Raw genomic sequence first — 17,290 nt, 5'->3', positions numbered from 1 at the left:
CCTACTTTCCTTCCACCAATCTTCCAACCGCCTCTTACTAATCTCTACTGCGGACACGCTTACTTTCCCCTGCTCTCGCTGAACCCAAGGTCTTCAAGGAGGCCAGCGATGCCTAAATCAACCGCTTGGCATATATCTTCACATTCTAATAAAACATGCTCCATCGTTTCCCTAGCTTTACCGCAGCCCAAGCACATGCTTCTTCTTCCTCCTTATATGTCGCTTTATAGCTGCGTGTTCTAAGGCATCCCGATCTCGCATCGAAAAGTAATGAGCTAATTCCCTTTGAGTTATCATAAATTGTTTCATGATCTCGTTTTTTTTCCCTCTAAATTAGTTACTCGTGGCCGGTTTCTGTGGCCTTCGCCTTTAAAGCGCCCCCTTACGTTCGCTTGTTCTTTTTCTGCATGCCACTCCCACGCCTTCTGACGTTCGCCCTTTCTTGCGTAACAAACGAGCGACGGCTGACTTGTCGAGGCCAAGCTGGCACGCCGTCCGACGTCGCGGAAGCTCGCTCGCACCGCCCACGCGGCTCGGGGCACATCTGCCGCCGGCGTCGCGCGACGGGTGGCACGGAGCACAGCCGCCCCCTCCCTCTTCGGGACGGCGGCGGGATCGCCCCGGACGAGCACGCCGCGCGGGCCGATCGCCGTCCGGGCGCCCGCTCGGTTCGCGGGACCGCACTCGCGGAGGCCTTCGAGTCTGCGATACGGGCGAGCGTTTCGGCATTTCCACGGGGCGAATCGAACGTCCTCGATCGATACCTTCGAGCAGCCTTTGCGAGAAATTACCACGCTGGCACTGTTGTTTACAGCTATGAATAATAAATGCACATTCGTATATCTGCACTTGTATGTGCACCGCTAGTGTCTTGTTTTCAGCCCACAACTAACTTCCTAACTTCATTTATAACGAACGTGAAAAAAAAAAAAACTCCGCACATCGTTTCTCGTCGTACATACTGCGACTGCTTCTTCTTTTGTTAACCGAGCCTACAGTGGGTGATGAGCATCGAGGAAAAAAAAAAAAAAAACGAAGCTATTAGAGCCATTACAAGTATCAATCCGTGAAGTGGCTTTTCAAAATTTACTTACTTCGACAGTAAGTGTTGAATTTGGCGATATATTTCCCAATAACGCTAAGCTCCTACCTATTCGATACCTAAAAGGTTTATTAGGTGACCACCTTGAAAACCTCCAAATAAGTGCAGTAATAGCCACAGATGCTTCTGTCAGTGAGGAGAAGGCCGGAGTGGGCATTTTTTGGACTTCATTAAATTGGTATTTATCTGTTCGACTACCCGACTTTACGCCAATATTTCAAGCAGAGTTATTGGTGATCATCCTAGCTCTACGGAAACGTCCCACATCTATTTCTTCAGCCGTAATCTTAAACGACTCCTTGTCTGTTTGCTCCGCTTTATCTGTGCCCAATTCAAATATCATTCTCCGAGAATTTCATTCATTGGTTCCCCAACATTTACGCCTCATCCAACTGGTATGGGTGCCAGGGCACGTGGGGCTCACTTTAAACGAGTCAGCAGACGCACTAGCAGCGGCATCTCTTAAAGGCCCGGTACTGAATATCCTAAAACCTTCGGCATACGTCACTTCTGCAAGATTAAAAAAGATTCCATTCAAGAAGAACATGCCAAATCATGTGTATTAGATAACGCCGATTTTCAGCACCTTAGATTTCCTAGGCACAGCGGATGGTGTGCAACAAGAAAATTTGAAGTTTCATTTACGCGTATGCGTTGCCGAATACCACGGCTTAATTTCTATTCCCATAGGTCTGGTTTGGCACCTCCTCCTGAATGTTTTTACTGCAATGAACCCGAAACTATGGATCATTTCTTTATAGAGTGTCGTAGGTTCAACGTGCATAGAAAACGACTTCTAGAAGGTCCCTACCGCCAACTTGGATTAGCCATTACGCTACCTATCATTCTGTCTCTGGCGGCGTCGGCAGTAGGACACTGTAATAGGAACGTATGTGATGCCATATATAATTTTATAATGGAAACAAGGAGACTTCCTCGCTAATTTTAATGTTGTATTTTCCACAACAAGAAACCAAAAATATTAACTTCTTATTTTAAGAAACTATAGCATGAAAATTATTATTAACGATTAGAATTCATTTAATATCTCATTTTCAGTAAAAAAAATCCTATTTAGCTATTTATTCTTTTTCAACCCACTGCTGCCCGATTCATGGCCAATCCCCGTAGTGGGTTGTGCTATAACTACAGGCACCAACCCATCACCAAACCAAGCAAAAGAACGAATGCCCTGCTAAATTCCTTTATTTTTGTTTTTACTTTTAAGTTAATTATTACCAATTCAATATTACCTTCCTGATGTTATTTAACAGGCAATTCTGCGCTATTCAATGCTATTTCAATAACTATTAGGAAATTTATGCTCCATAATAATTTCGAATAATCCACCCATCTCTTGGCCAATCCCCCATCGTGGGTAGGAGCCACACGCATCACAGGCCACAACAACAACAACAACAACGACGGCCGCCTGATCTACACTAGCTTGATATGCCGCATGTATGGTGGAGACTAAATGGGGCTTAGCTCTCTTTTTGCAATCAACACTTGATGCGCGTGATCCACATGGACTTAAGTAAGCTCGCGAGACATGGCGTCGTCCACTGCTGCGTCACGTACCGAGCTCTGCCTGGGGCTTCCAGACAAACTCGAGCCTCTTGGTGTCCCGCCAATGTTTTAACAGCGCATGGTGTACCCTGCTCACCACCAGACAGTCGTAGCCCATCTGCGAACGCGCGTAAGAGAAAACTTGTCAAGGATTTCACACTGGGCGATGCAAAACTCTGCAAAAAGACGAGGACCGGGCTGAGACGTTCGACGGCAGAAACGTGTGTGTGTGGACAGATCTGGGCTGGCCGGTTGACGGTGCTCTAAGCCGTGAGACTACAAAGCACAGAGCGATGATCGGCGCCAAGCGAGCAGAGCGGACTCACCTCGGCGAGCAGCGTGGCGAATCCCTTGGAGTGACCGAAGGGGTCGATCTGCCAGCCCACCTTGACGCCCCCGCACTCGCCGAACGTGTCGTTCAGGTAGCGCAGTCCCATCGTCATCTGGTCCACGATGGCCGTGTAGTGGGTGACCGCTTCGTCGTTTTGCGTCCAACCGCCGCCCACGAACTGAAGCCTGCCTGCGAGGAGGCGGCGCGCGCTGTGATCAACGCACAGTGGTCCTCCAACTCCGAGACTTGTTTGGGAAGCTCGTTGGTTGGAAGATGCTGCCGTCGCTTGCGCAGACGTCTACGGAATCTCACGGGTAGTTGACGTGCTAGCGCTGTGGTTAGCTCCGGTGTCGAGATGCCGGCGGTCGAGATACCCTTAAAGGGATCGCCCACGACGCCTACAACCGCTCGCTGTGTATGAACTACTCAAAAGTTGACGCCATTATAAATGAGTACCGGCGCTTTGAACAGGCTAAAAGCCGGCGCATTGGTCAGGCGTTTACCCAGTTGCATGACACCACTACGATTTGCTCTTGCGAAGACGGCACCACAGCACAGCCACCAGCTTCGCAAGATCAGCTGACGCCGAGAACTCGAGGCCGCGAGCACAATTCTAGACGATGTCTCGGACTCGATAACGGGTGCTTTCGTCCGAGCCATTGTCATGCAGATTTCCAGGATGTTTCCAGATTTAACGCCAAATGTCGGGATGCGGCCAGAAAGAATCTAATATTGCAGATCAAACCAGATCCTAACGACTTGCATAAAATGCCTCGCGAGATGACACGAGACACACTGCGGTTTTCGCACATCACGCAGAAGTGGCCCGCGGCTGCACCTTTCGCGACGAGCACGCGTGACACGCCGCTTGCTTTCTCTGCGAAGGTGGGGGCGAGCAGCAGCCGAGCGTCGCAAGCGCCTGTCGATTCCGCATGTTCGTTTGCATCGCAAACTATACTCGTCCACACACACACACACACACACACACACACACACACACACACACACACACACACACACACACACACACACACACACACACACGTCCTATACACACACACACACACACACACACACACACACACACACACACACACACACACACACACACACACACACACACACACACACACACACACACACACACACACACACACACACACACACACACACACGCACGCACGCACGCACGCACGCACTTTTCTGTTTCTCAGGTTTCATGGATTTTTGGACACCTTGAGTGTCGAAGAGGAACTTTACATGCTGGTATAACTCTTGACAGTGGGTCCTTCGTCCCTCTCTCTAATGGCGAAGTCTCAGTCGAATCGCCTAGGGAAGATTAATATAGGCGGTTGGAGGGCCGGTTAGCGAAACACGTCGAAAGTGGTCCATATTCCTTTGCATTTATGCTGCATTCTGTATTTTGCGCAAAGAGATTCTGTTAATAAGAGCAAAGAAATAGCTCGAGCAAGAGAATGGAAAACGAAGTGCGGCGATCGCGGGCGCGTGGAAAGGATAATTCTTGTTTTGTTGTCGTCGTCGTCGTCGTCGTCGTTGTTGTTGTTGTTTAATGCGAGGGTTAATTAATGCCTCACGGCGTACAGGAGTATGGGATGCGAGCGAATAAGGATGATTAACTAAATGAATGAAAAGCGATTTGCGGATCTAATGAAGTCCAAGAGGGATCGATAATGCGGTCCCTCCATCCGAGCATGTGTAGTGGCTAGGATTATGCGGCGAAAGTCCCGCTGCTGCGAGGTGCCGGAGCCTCGTCGGTTTCAACGCAGGGTAAACCCACATCAGGTGGTGGACGTCGCCTTCGGCATTGCGTGACTTGCAAACTGGACACCCAGGGCGGGGACGTAACTGGTGAAAGTGCGGCCACTTTCGATTCACGGCAGGAGTGAGGGCAACCCCGATCCGGATCCTCCGAGGCGCAGCCTCGTCTGCACGGCTAAGACTGCGGGGGAGGGTTACCGCACACTGTTACGGTTGGCATGTAACACACCGGGCAAAAAGGATGCTCGAAAGACCCTGCTCAACCGAAACGGAGGTAGGATTCCTAATTTCCTGTGGTTTGTCTCGGGTGGTGGCGGGTCTGCCAGGCGCCCCGCAGCGATGACAGGCCCCTTTGCGTGTGCGACCAAGGGGAGAACGTTTTCCGCGAACCAACGTCGCCTAGAAGAAAGGATCAGCCGCCTACGATCCCGGACCCGCGGGTTGCCACCAGCAGAGGCAAACTCGTGAAATGTCACCAGAGATGGTGGGAGCAGCCGCAAAGCAACGACGGGGACGTGCAACGTACGTCACGTAGGAAAGTGGGAGCAACCGCAAAGCAACGTCACCTGGGAAAGTGGGAGCAGCCGCAATTCCACAACCAGACTCAGTGCATGTCACGTGACGTTGACGTGAGCAAGATCCCGCCTACGATTTTAGTGTGCCTGTTTAAGGGGCCCCGCAATGTACCTTTCTCCTTCATTCATTCTCTTCTTCTTATCCTTCACCAACCATTGAATAAACAGTGCAAGTTTCGCGCTAGAAATCGTCTCGTCCTTGCCTGGTCGCCACGGTCTACCGGACGCCTGCAGCCCGCCGACAACGCAGTAACGCCGGTCGGTGTTCGAGAAACAGGCGTCGCAACAACACGGAGGTATGAGAGCACGTGTGCTGCGCCGGAGGTGCTCCTTTCTTGTTAAAAGGAGGGTCGCATCGTCCAGGTGAAGGAGCTGAGGCTTGCAGAATAAACGGCTGCGTAAGACGCGCGGCTCGCCCCTCGCCGTATATGAAGCCGTGTTATGCCGGACGACGAAGTCTTCGGGCCTCCCAGGTTATGCGTAAATTCTCAATCGGAGGAAAGCTTATGAAAGAGAACGTTGTCATCCGCAAGGCGCTACCACGATGCCACACGCAAGACAACATGTAAAAAAATACATTAATCTGTTCCTCTCAGATATATATTTATACTTACCTCTAGGTTAAAAAAAGAAAAGAAAAAGAAACGAAGGAAACATTCCAGTTGGTGAAAGTTGTCCTTTATTGCGCATGCGCTGCAATAAAGAACAATAAATGAACAGATAAATCAATGGGGCTGCAAGACATTGCCGTCGGTCCTCTTCTTCTGCAGTTTCCATAGAGGAGCATTTATTTGTTATATTTAGGAAGTCTGATCACGCGTCTATAATTTAAAATTACAATGTTTGCGCAATTTCTTACTGCGACTGTTTCTATTGAAGCTGCCTACAATGCGCACAAACCGCTCAGACACTTGAATGGAGGGACTCTTTTATGGAAGTTGCAGAAGATTGCCTGGCAGCAGGATTGGCGGAGGATTGCCTGGAAGAAGTGACGCCCGAAATCGCACCTCCAGCTATAAGCTCACTGCAACTGAACACCATGACCACGCATTTTCAAATCTGAGTACAGTATCTGGTCGAAGTAATTAAAAAGGCGTAATTAAAGAAAGCTTGCTCTTGTACTATAGAAGAGATAAGAAGGAAAATGATTTGTTAAAATTCTGCACAGAAAGCTACAGACGATATAATAACGAAATGAGAGAGAGAGAGAGAGAGAGAGAGAGAGAGAGAGAGAGAGAGAGAGAGAGAGAGAGAGAGAGAGAGAGAGAGAGAGAGAGAGAGAGAGAGAGAGATTAGCAAGGTCGTCGGTGAGACTACTTTTCCACTTCGGCGCGGTTATTCTTATAGCTGGACCTGAACGTTAAAGCCTCAAAAGCAAGGACTACAAAAATGTCATGCTGAGGCCAACCTTACGGGGAGAAATTTTTCTCTCTCATTAAGATGGGTAGCGATGACATGAGAGTACAAAATGGTCCAAGTATTCGTGTTCACTGCAAGAGATACCAGACCAGAGATCTATGTGTGCAAGCATTTAGTGACGGAACTCGGCAATGCAATCGGGTGAGAATTACTTCAAATCACACCCTTCGGTATAACTTTGCCCTCCAACGATGTAGATGTATAGGTATGGTGGCTAGCATAGTAGAGCGTTATGTTCCAATGGCTCATCCTTAAGGGATTAGCCAAGAATCGGGTAGCTCAAAGTAGTAATTTAGTATATATAAAATGTAAAATAAGTTCGTCACTAGTTTATAATAGGCAGGTTAGGGTTATAGGAAACGGAATTTTGAGAGTATATATTAATAAGAAATGAAGGAATACTTCAAAATACCTATAGGTAACCAAATGAGCCGTTCATTCTCATCGTTCTTTGGGCCAGCTTCTTTTGAGGACTTCCTTTTTTGAGAATCGCGCTGCACTCGCCTTCGCACGAAGGGCATGGTTTTCGCAGCTGACCGAAGCGACGGACGGCGCCGGGCGCGCGCGCAAAGTGGATATACCTGCCCGAACGAGCTCGTGCACGGACTCCTTGGCCTGGTGCGCCTTCTGCAGCGTCATCCACCGGCTGAAGAAGACGTTCTCGGCGCTGACGAACTTGCGCTGCGGGTACTTCATCAGGCTGTCCCGCACGGACGTGTAGATGTGCTGCACACCTGCGGTAGACGACACGCGGCACGACATTTGGGCGAAGAGAAGCACGGGACACACGGCAGCCTGACGAAAATTTAACGCCACCGTTAGAGCTTTACGTTAACAAACAGAGACAGGGGAGTACAATTCCCCTGGATATCTCGAAACAAAGTGTGCGAAACCAAACTAGGTGGAGCTAAATATGTGAAAGTGTGTGAAAATGGCGCAGAAACGATTTAGCATATTCAAATAGGATCTCAGAGTATTTATCCAGCGATACGTGTACAGAGCGCGAGATAGAGAGGTAGGGGGCAGGCAAGTCAATCCTGTTGTACCTGGTTTGTTACCCTGCACTAGGGGAGAGGAAACCAGGCAGCAAAGAATAAGACAGGAAGGGGTCGAGGAAAGGAAGAACAAGTCATGTACTTATCCGCTTTGATAAGATTAACCTTACGGCTGGATCCAAACGTGAAGCAGTAGAGTTGACCTGGGGGCTGAAACTGGGGACTGTGCAGAGTTCTAAGAAGATGACAACACAAAGATTGGTGGCAGAAAGGAAGGGATAATACGCGACGAAGCGGACTTTCCACAGCGGATAACGAGAGCATAGACTTGCACGCGCTTGGATGTTTAAAAAACGAGCTTGGTGGCGCGTGGCATTTCCACTGCGATGCTCATATCAACATCATCGCAAATGCACGGTAACGATCTCAAGGTGGTCCAAACTCATCTTGAAGCGCCCTCACCAATTACTGATACATACGCGCGTGAATGCGTGCGAGGGCGCTCCAGATCAATTTTGACTAAATTTGACCTCTCGCGCACGAAAACGCGCACTCACATTTCTGTATATCGGTGTGCCGGTGTTTCGTATTTAAACCAGGGTCCTTGCAATATTCGTCGCAGAAAAGGGGCAACGCGAATGAACAACTTTGCGTTTATAGCGGTACCACCTCCACCTCGCGTTTACTACGCAACGTATTTTGTTCTTACAATCAACCTTCCCGCGCTTCGAGCGGTCCATTAACTCGCGCCAGGAAGTGCACTCGCCTCCGGGTCGGGGGTAGGCGATGGTGCCCGGCGGAGTCAGAATAACCTTTGTTATCGGCTTTCTTCAACTTTCCTTATCTTTCAGCTTCAGTGTCGTGTATTAATTCTCGCACAACTAACGGCGATGCGTACAATTATGTTTGCTTTCAACCAATGCAGCGTGCAACCTCAGGAAACTATTTATCCACTACACAGGACATAAATATAGTATAATGAAATATTTAGGCACTACACCTCTCACAAAAAGCTATGCCGAAATACAAACACCAAATCGGGCAGACGCCTACACAGCGATGTCACGAAAACGAAGGCGATGAACGATGCCTGGAAGAATGGCGATGGCACACGTGCAGAGTGGTGCGACACATAGCTGGCTGAACTTAAGGAAGGAATGAAATCAACTTTATTCGAGGTCCTGCAGGCGACGAGAGCTTTGGGCTCTCATGGAGTGGGCGTCTCCCACGACGGAACCCGGAGGTTGAGTTTCCTGGCGGCGTCGTGGACCTGCTGGACGGCACAGAGTTGGGGAGCTAGTTCTTCGCTCCGGATTGCTTCCTCAAACTTGCGCTTGTCCTGTTCGCAGTTTATGTGAGCTTGTGAGCAAGGCCAGAGTAAATGATAGACGTAAAGGGATGTATTGCAATTGGTGCAATAAGACTTGTCGTAGAGCTCAGGCATGTAATGGTGTAGTCTGTTTTGCGTGGGGTATGTGTCTGTTTGTAGCATTCTGAGTGTAACCGCTTGAGCTCGAGTGAGCGTGCGGTGTGGCATGCTATACTCTCTACGTTGTAGGTAGTAGTGTTTCGTGATTTCATTGTATGTAGTGGGGGCGTCCTTGTTCTCCGAGTGGTCGGGTGAAGCCGCGCGGTCTGTAAGCGCGCGCGCAGCCTCGTGCGCCGCCTCGTTAAGGTTGGGGACGTCGCCGATCTTTGGTCCTAAGTGTGCCGGGAACCAGTATATGACGTGTTTCTTAATCTCTTTCTTTGTAAAAATTCTGAGGGCCTATGCGCAGACCATGCCCTTTTGGAAAGCTCTGATAGCGGCTATGGAGTCGCTGTAGATATGGGAAAGATTGTCGTCGGTGAGCGCAACAGCGATCGCAACCTGTTCGGCCTGTTCAGGCTTCCTTGCGATTGCTGTGGCTGCATGTCTTGTGGATCCGCGGCCGTCCACAACCGCCACTGCGAAAGCTTTGTTTCCCGCGTATGCAGCCGCGTCCACAAAAGCTGAGCGTTCGCGGTTCGCCAAGGCTTGGTTAAGGAGGAATTCTCCTCTCGCTTGTCGTCTGCCTTTGTTGTTTTCGGGGTGTACGTTTCTGGTCGGACCGTGATCTTGGCACGGATGTCCCGTGGGAGGTCCGCAAAGTCTTTTTCTATGTTTCCTTGAGCAAAGCCTAGCTTCCCTAGGATCGTGCGCCCCGGAGGCGTCGTCGAAAGCCTAGCAAGCTGGGCGCGCTGCTGGGCTTCGGCAATTTCTTCCAGGGTGTTGTGCATGCCCAGGGGCCCCAGCTTCTCGTTGCTGGTGCTCGTCGGAATGCCGAGGGCTTGCTTGGTGACCTTTATGATTTGGGCATTAAGTCTGTCTCTTTCGGATCGTGACCAATTGAGCATTGCCGCAACGTATGCGAAGTGACAGGTGACGAACGCGTGTATGAGTTTGATGAGATGATGTTCCTTGAGGCCCCTGTGTCTACTTGCAATTCTTCTGATGAGCCCGATAGCGTTGTTGGTCTTGGTGATGAGCTTTAAGATTCCGTACCTCTTACGTCACGAGTGGCACGTACCCATTTTGAAAGATTGGACAAGGACGGGTACACACACAGTGGAACATACCCGAATGAATATGTACAGGAACATCATGTAGATCAAAGAATGCGTTCAATAAACGTTCTATTCCATGACAAGATCTGTGTGTTTTGAGATGCATATTGTTATGGCCTGAACGGGAAAATGCTATGAAACAGGTTCGCGCAGAAAGTAGAGGAAGACGAAGCTGAGGGGGATGGGGTGGGGGTGGGGGTGGGGGGGGGCGGATTCCGCGCGGTGTCTCCGTAACAATATGAGCTGACATTATAGGTTCAGGTTTTATCTAGAAATTTATTTCAATGCTATTGACATTCTTTAGGAAGTTTCAGTTTTAGTTTATTTATTTCATAAGTTGATACATACTTACATAAGTATACAGAAGGAGATCCCAGAGCATGTGGCTGAAAGGGGACCTCCTGTATACATTTGTGCAAATATGCAGCATAAAAGAGCAATGTAGTAGTCACTAAGTGGAAGATTATGCAAAGTAAATGTAGTACAAACTGTACTACAAAAATGTACTAATATGTACTAAAATGTAGTACAAAATGTAGCACATTTCAAGGGACTATTTCTCAGCCTGTCTGTCTGTCTGTCTGGGTTTCTAACCGTTTTTCCAGCGACTTGGGCTACAGCGACATGGCCTGATGGGTACAACATCCGGCTTCTATGCTGAGGGAACAGGGTTCGAAACCAATCGCCTGACCAACTCTGGTCAATTAATATATCATGTGCCGCTTTTCAATGGATTAATAAACCTTTATTGAAACAGTGACTTGTCACTCGAGGTGGGAGGGTCCCTTATTCCAGGAATCCTCTGGACTGGACCAGGTTCGAGCAAGAAGCTGGCGCTGGTCGAACCAGGTCCGGCTTGGAGATCGCAGCCTCCCACGTTTCAGCGAGGATGTCTGCGTCTGCTGCTGCTGGTGGTGGTGGCTGTGGCGCTGAGACGCTTGCTCGGGTTTGCATGCGTTGCAGTAGAAGGTGTGCCAGGGTGTCTGGCACGCTGCGATGTGAACAGGTGTAGCTGTATGGCGTCTGTTCGATATGATGCAATATGCCGTGTGTGAAGGTGGAGTCGCCTGCAGTCGGTGCCTTCGTCTATTGTTAGTTTTGGACGTGGGGGTGGGTATACCCTGCGTCCAAGCCGATCGTACGGCAGTAGTGCTTGGTAATTGGTATGGTTTCTGTTTCCTCCGCTGATGTGGGTGGGTGGGACGTGTCGAGAAGCTCGCGCGGGGAGGCCTGCTTGACGCTTGCGCGGGCCGCGGTGTGTACCGCTTCATTTCCCTAGTGTCCCACTTTTCAATGAGAAAAAAAAATACTTTAAGGTTTCTCCTGCGCTAGGCGGAATCGGACCCGCGACACATATGTATTAAGACAATCTTTCTGTATATACATTCACGCAGAGGCCACACGTGGATCTCGCGATGGCGCCGCTAGATAGCGCAGTGGGAAGCGCGAAAGAGGAACCTGGCTGCAGTACACGCCCCGCGCATGACGCGCTTCGTTGGCGGCAATATGGTGTATCGCTACATTGCTTCAATGCTAATCGCATTATGGTCGACATTCACGGAGAGATGGATTTATTCTTGAATTATTTATTGCGAAAAACAGAGCTGCTCTTACAGACACTGATTTGTCGGTCAGCATCTAGGCGTTATAAAAGTCCGTTTAGCACTTGCATTCGGCGCACATATATAGCCTTCGTATATATGCGCCATGTTCGCTGAGATACCCAACTCGGAAGGAAAGGCAAAGCAAAACTTCGCTTTAAGAATGTGTAGCGGCCTCACTCGCAGATTTATGCTACATTCGGGTGGACGCAAAGCGTTCTTTTCATTTTTGTTGAAGTACGTTTTTATTTCTGCTTAAAGTTAGGCTTAAGCCTTGCTATAGGAATATAAGGAAGGGGGTCGGGAAGGGGAACCACTGTCTTCATCAATGTCCGATAACGTCTCCTCCGCGAAGAACCGGCCAGGTCTCACTAGTTCGTGGAAGTATTGTAGAAAGGCCTGCCAAAATCGCTGTGTCAGAAGGCCGGAGGTTCAGAGGAGGAGCCGTCCAGTCTCGTAGTGCTCGAGGCCCTTCGAGGGAACGAAGCGTCCTCTTTCGGACGGCTCCTAATGCCGGGCACGGTCAGATAAGATCCTTGGCTGTTGTTCTAGGCGGACATGTCGGGCACTGGGGAATAGAGCACAGCTTCTGTATTTATAAGGTTATGAAGCCTGGCTGGTGAGAACAGCGTACCAGTTTGAGCGCGGCATGTGGAGAACAGTCCTTGCCCTAATTGGCGCGCTATAGTAAGTACCGACAACGTGCTTCGGGGTCGCTAAGATGCGTGAGGGGCGGCATCGATGCGCGCGTTGTCGCAAGCCTTGATTTCCGGTTCTATATGGGTAAGGCAAATGCTTGTGTAGGCGGACGGAAACATATCTCCCGCTTGTAATACCAACTCGACGGGGAGAACGTTCAGCGGCAGTGCCATTCTCGGCGGGCGGATTTGGCCGTTTGCGTCCCAGCCTGTCACTGAAGATATGCCATACCATGGGCACAGGAAGCGTGTCATTGAATTAGCGACAGAGGAGCTGTCAGTCACCAACATCAAGGGAGGTATGTTATACTGTTTCACCTCCTTCGTTGTACGCGAGTGAGCATGCGCATAATATAGTTTCTGTCTAATGAAACGCGAACTCTTGCTGCTTCTTGCGTCTGAGTGCATCACGCCGAAGTGTCGAGCTCCATATGAGGCACCCGAGAAAAAAACAGGACGCATGCCTGACCCGGCATCCACGGGAGGTGCGAGTCGCGATGCCGGTCCGGGACGCCTATACACGTATATATGTTGTATGGGAGGGGCGCACAGGCTGTACAGACGAAACAACGCTGGCCTCTCTGTGCCAGTCTCCTGTAGCAAAATAGCTACACAGTTGCCCCTTCGTTGCCTACAGGCCGAGCGCTATCTTCAACGAGCAGCAAGTGCTGTTAGCCACGATTTCACCCCACGGTGGATCTGACCACGATGAATACTCCCGTAAACTTGAATTGGTATATCGTTGCCTCAGACGCAAGGCGTCCGCATTGCAACCAAACCCCGGAACATCACGAGTGAGTATACCGCTCGCTATACGGCGACGAAGGAAGTATCGCCGCTTTTTGGCATATAGCAAGTTTCTCGCACGTTATCTAGACACAAACACACCCCAACTCACATGCAAACTTACGCCCGCTTATCGCCAACGTATCAGGAATAAGTGAACGGGCGCATACTTCAATCGATGAGCCGAAGCATGGGTGACAGCGACTACACCGACGGCATGCTAATGTTCGAAGCTTAACGTTTCTTTCGTAACGGTTCCCACAGTAAGCGAGTGACTAGCGATAATACGTAGTTGCTACTAGCTACTTTATAGGCGGAAAGTCTTCATTTCTCCAGGGGGGGGGGGGGGGGCTGACCAGCTTTCAGAACCCCATATATATATATATATATATATATATATATATATATATATATATATATATATATATATATATATATATATATAAACGAGAAGAGAGGCGGTTAACCGAGGGTCCCGATTTTTATTAGTCATACCATAAGAAGCCAACAAACACTGACACCAAGGACAACATAGGGGAAATTACTTGTGCTTAATAAATGAAATAAAGAAACGATAAATTAATGGAAATTAAAGTGGATGAAAAAGCAACTTGCTGCAGGTGGGAACCGAACCCACAACCAGCGCATTTCGCGTGCGATGCTCTACCAATTGAGCTACAGCGGCGCTGTTTCCCCATCCACTTTCTTGGGTATTTATGTGCACTAGTAGAACCCTGGGAGTGTTAGCCAGCGCCACCACTCACAGACCTCGGCGGCGGACGTGGAACGCCCTTTCTGCCGCAGGCGTCACGAGAACGTGATCGTTTTGGGTGAAGGCAACTGGTCAATAAACCCACACATGCTACCTGAAGGCATCAATGTTGCCGGATTCGGGACCCTCGTTATGTAATAAACACTCCCAGGGTTCTGCTAATACACATAAATACCCAAGAAAGTGGATGGGGAAGCAGCGCCGCGGTAGCTCAATTGTAGCATCGCACACGAAATGCGCAGGTTGTGGGTTCGATTCCCACCTGCGGCATATATATATATATATATATATATATATATATATATATATAGAGAGAGAGAGAGAGAGAGAGAGAGAGAGTTTACTAGAATATTTAACTTAAAGGTATACATGTGTGCACTTGAGTGGTGTGTGTATGTATGCCATATGCGTGGGTATACGTGAATATATATGTAGGTGCACATGTGGACATATGTATATAGGGTTTGTTTGGGGTCCCTTTTTCCTTGAGGGAAATAAAAACTGATTCTGATTCTGATATACGTATATATATATAGGTCACCTGTCGGAGAATGTGGGAATTTACAAGACCTAATATTAGGAGACACTTTCAAAGCCTAAGTCCTCTCGCACCACCAAGAATCTGGCGTCTTTCGGTGGCGCAATCTTCCTTCGTGTAAATGTCGTATGCTTCGCTATCACTAATACTGCTTCGCCTTTCCGCCGAAACTGCAGCTTCTCTCTGTCTTGTTTTTTTTTTCCTTACTGTGAGTCCGAGTATAAGCACTCCTGCGCACGACTGCTGTTGATTCCGATTTCAAGTGGATCCGGCGCTTGGACTCATTTCGGTTACTGAGTGAATTATACTCGTATACAGGGTGCTCCAACTATCATGCACAAAGACCTAAAGAAAGAGCAGTAGCGTTACTGAGGCCACCAGTGATTTTTTGTTGCTGATAATAATTAAATTTCGGTAACTGCAATTAATTATCTAAATCGAGAACTACTGTCCTAATCATCAAATTGTCAACAGGGCATTTGTAGCCCCCCCCCCCCTCCCCGAATGACATCTAACTGCAGTGTTTTCAGCGACGTACTAATTGCGTGCAATATTTCCCGACCGGCAAATAAACCTCACGAAATATGAAAAAATAGCACGAGACTGCGCACCTACCCACATCATAGAGCAGCGCCCTCAAATAAACTGGTTGAAAGCAACTGCACTGCCTATCGCAAACCCGTAGAGACAGCGCATCCCCTTGATAATGGTACGGAAGGAAGACCAACAGCAGGTTTCGCGTTTCACAGCTATTCCTAGCTATTCCTTCCTCTTATTTCTACGGCGCACCAATTATCTGTCTTTCATGTCCGACCGATCACATTGATAACAAAAGCCTCTTGATAATTCGGCCGAAGCGCCGCTCTGACCAAACACGCAACGCCAGAAGCAAAATCCCGCGCGCAGCTATGTTTCGCACAATGCGTTGGCGGGCTAGTTGGTGCGAATCCATAATTACTTTGTTTAGCGCAAAACAACGGACACAAGAAAGACGACAGGACAAGCGCCTTGTCCTGTCGTCTTTCTTGTGTCCGTTGTTTTGCGCTAAGCAAAGTAATTGTGCTATATTTCGCGCCAGAAACTTGTTTGGGACCAAAGTCAAATTAAGGTGACGGTTTTATTTTTTATGAAAGTGTGTGCGTGCTGGAAAAACAGGTTCGTGGCAAAAAATAAAAGCGAAACAAACAGACCGAGGAACGACCTACGTGTAGTGAAAAGGCAAAGCCGATTCATTCAAGAAAATATGCCATTTCTAAATGAGCCAAATTGGCAATCGGGATGCCTGCACCAACAAATACAAAAGGAAACCATGAGATTTCAGTGTGCCCCTATTATCTATGAATTCATAAGCTTCGTTGCACACCAGCTGCTGCCTAGAGGACGTGTTCGCCTAGGTCTCCTTCTGATGCAGTATACCGAGTCCGCTTTATCACATCTTTAGTGGTTTCTTGATGACTGAGGCTGGAATTCTACGGCAGGCATCCGTCATCCTTGCCTTGAGCTAATGGAGAAATCGAATGGAGAGAGGTCAGGTGACCTATCCGGACAGGCCCGTACCTTCCAATCAATTGCGCATGAAAAGTCGCATCCAGCCAGCTTCGTGCTGGGCTGCTGCTGTATGCGGGCGCCCCATCTTGCTGATGCCACACAAGTGGTAGACGTGACAGCGGGACTTCGCTGAGAAACTCATCCACCACTCCTTCAAGGATTTCGTCCACGTATTGCTGTCCAGTCAGTGTATGATCGAAGATGGGACCCATTATAGCACACGCGTGAATTCCGCACTACACATTGAACGACCGCGCTGGTGCCGATTGCGCTTTACCCAGCGTGGATTCAAGTCACTTCAATAGTGTGCATTATGCAAATTTACCTGGGCGTTTCTGCGAAAACTGGCATCATCTATGCGCATGATGTTGCTCAAGGTGTCCGGTGACGCATCGGCTTTTGTGAGGACCCAATTAGAAAACTCTAGGCGATTCTGCAGGTCCCTGTCTTCCAAGCATTGCGCTGGTTAAGGTGGTACGAGTGAAAGGCCGTCATTTAGAATCCTCCAAACTGAGGACTTGGAAATTGATACCAGGGTGTCCACGCCCCGCACTCTAGCATGCAGACTTGAGACCTTGAATGGTAGAGCATCCGTGCGTAAGCTATGACTCAAAGATAGAGTCCTCCGCCACTGTTTCTTGAAGCTGCCGGTTTGTGGCAGGTTTTCATAATTTCTGATGATAGTCGTTGCGTTTGGTCTATACCGCCGCACTTCCATGACTGATATATTTGCGGCCTTCCTGTTGTTGCCATTTGCAGCTCGCAAGACAAGGATCATGTCTTCCTTCTGCTCATTAGACAAAGACATGGCGACTGGGACAAAACAAAACGCACCTTTAAACATTTGCACTGATGTTGTCCATTCGCTTTTGTGGTGTTAGGTAATGTGGAAAAAAATCCATTCGTGCACTTTATCTACGCTAAGACAACAGCTATCAGAGCTTGTTTTCAACTAACACCAAACGTTACGTGTTAATTCCGCCGTGATGCG

At 48.8% G+C, this 17,290-nt stretch overlaps 1 protein-coding gene across 3 annotated transcripts in view; it reads right to left on the bottom strand.

Moving 5' to 3' along the window:
• Positions 1 to 17,290, bottom strand: part of LOC142557757 (lysosomal alpha-mannosidase-like) — a 66,769-nt gene that overhangs the window by 25,994 nt on the left and 23,485 nt on the right. For all 3 annotated transcript variants that reach the window (XM_075669840.1, XM_075669839.1, XM_075669838.1), the window contains 3 exons: positions 7,357 to 7,509; positions 2,998 to 3,191; positions 2,684 to 2,789 (listed from right to left, as the gene is read on the bottom strand). In XM_075669840.1, the coding sequence (XP_075525955.1) occupies positions 2,684 to 2,789; positions 2,998 to 3,191; positions 7,357 to 7,509 (453 nt within the window). The remainder of the gene's footprint in view (positions 1 to 2,683; positions 2,790 to 2,997; positions 3,192 to 7,356; positions 7,510 to 17,290) is intronic.

This window comes from Dermacentor variabilis, chromosome 9 (genome assembly GCF_050947875.1).
Source record: "Dermacentor variabilis isolate Ectoservices chromosome 9, ASM5094787v1, whole genome shotgun sequence".
NCBI classification, from domain to species: domain Eukaryota; kingdom Metazoa; phylum Arthropoda; class Arachnida; order Ixodida; family Ixodidae; genus Dermacentor; species Dermacentor variabilis.
This window is presented reverse-complemented; position numbering and strand designations above follow the sequence as displayed.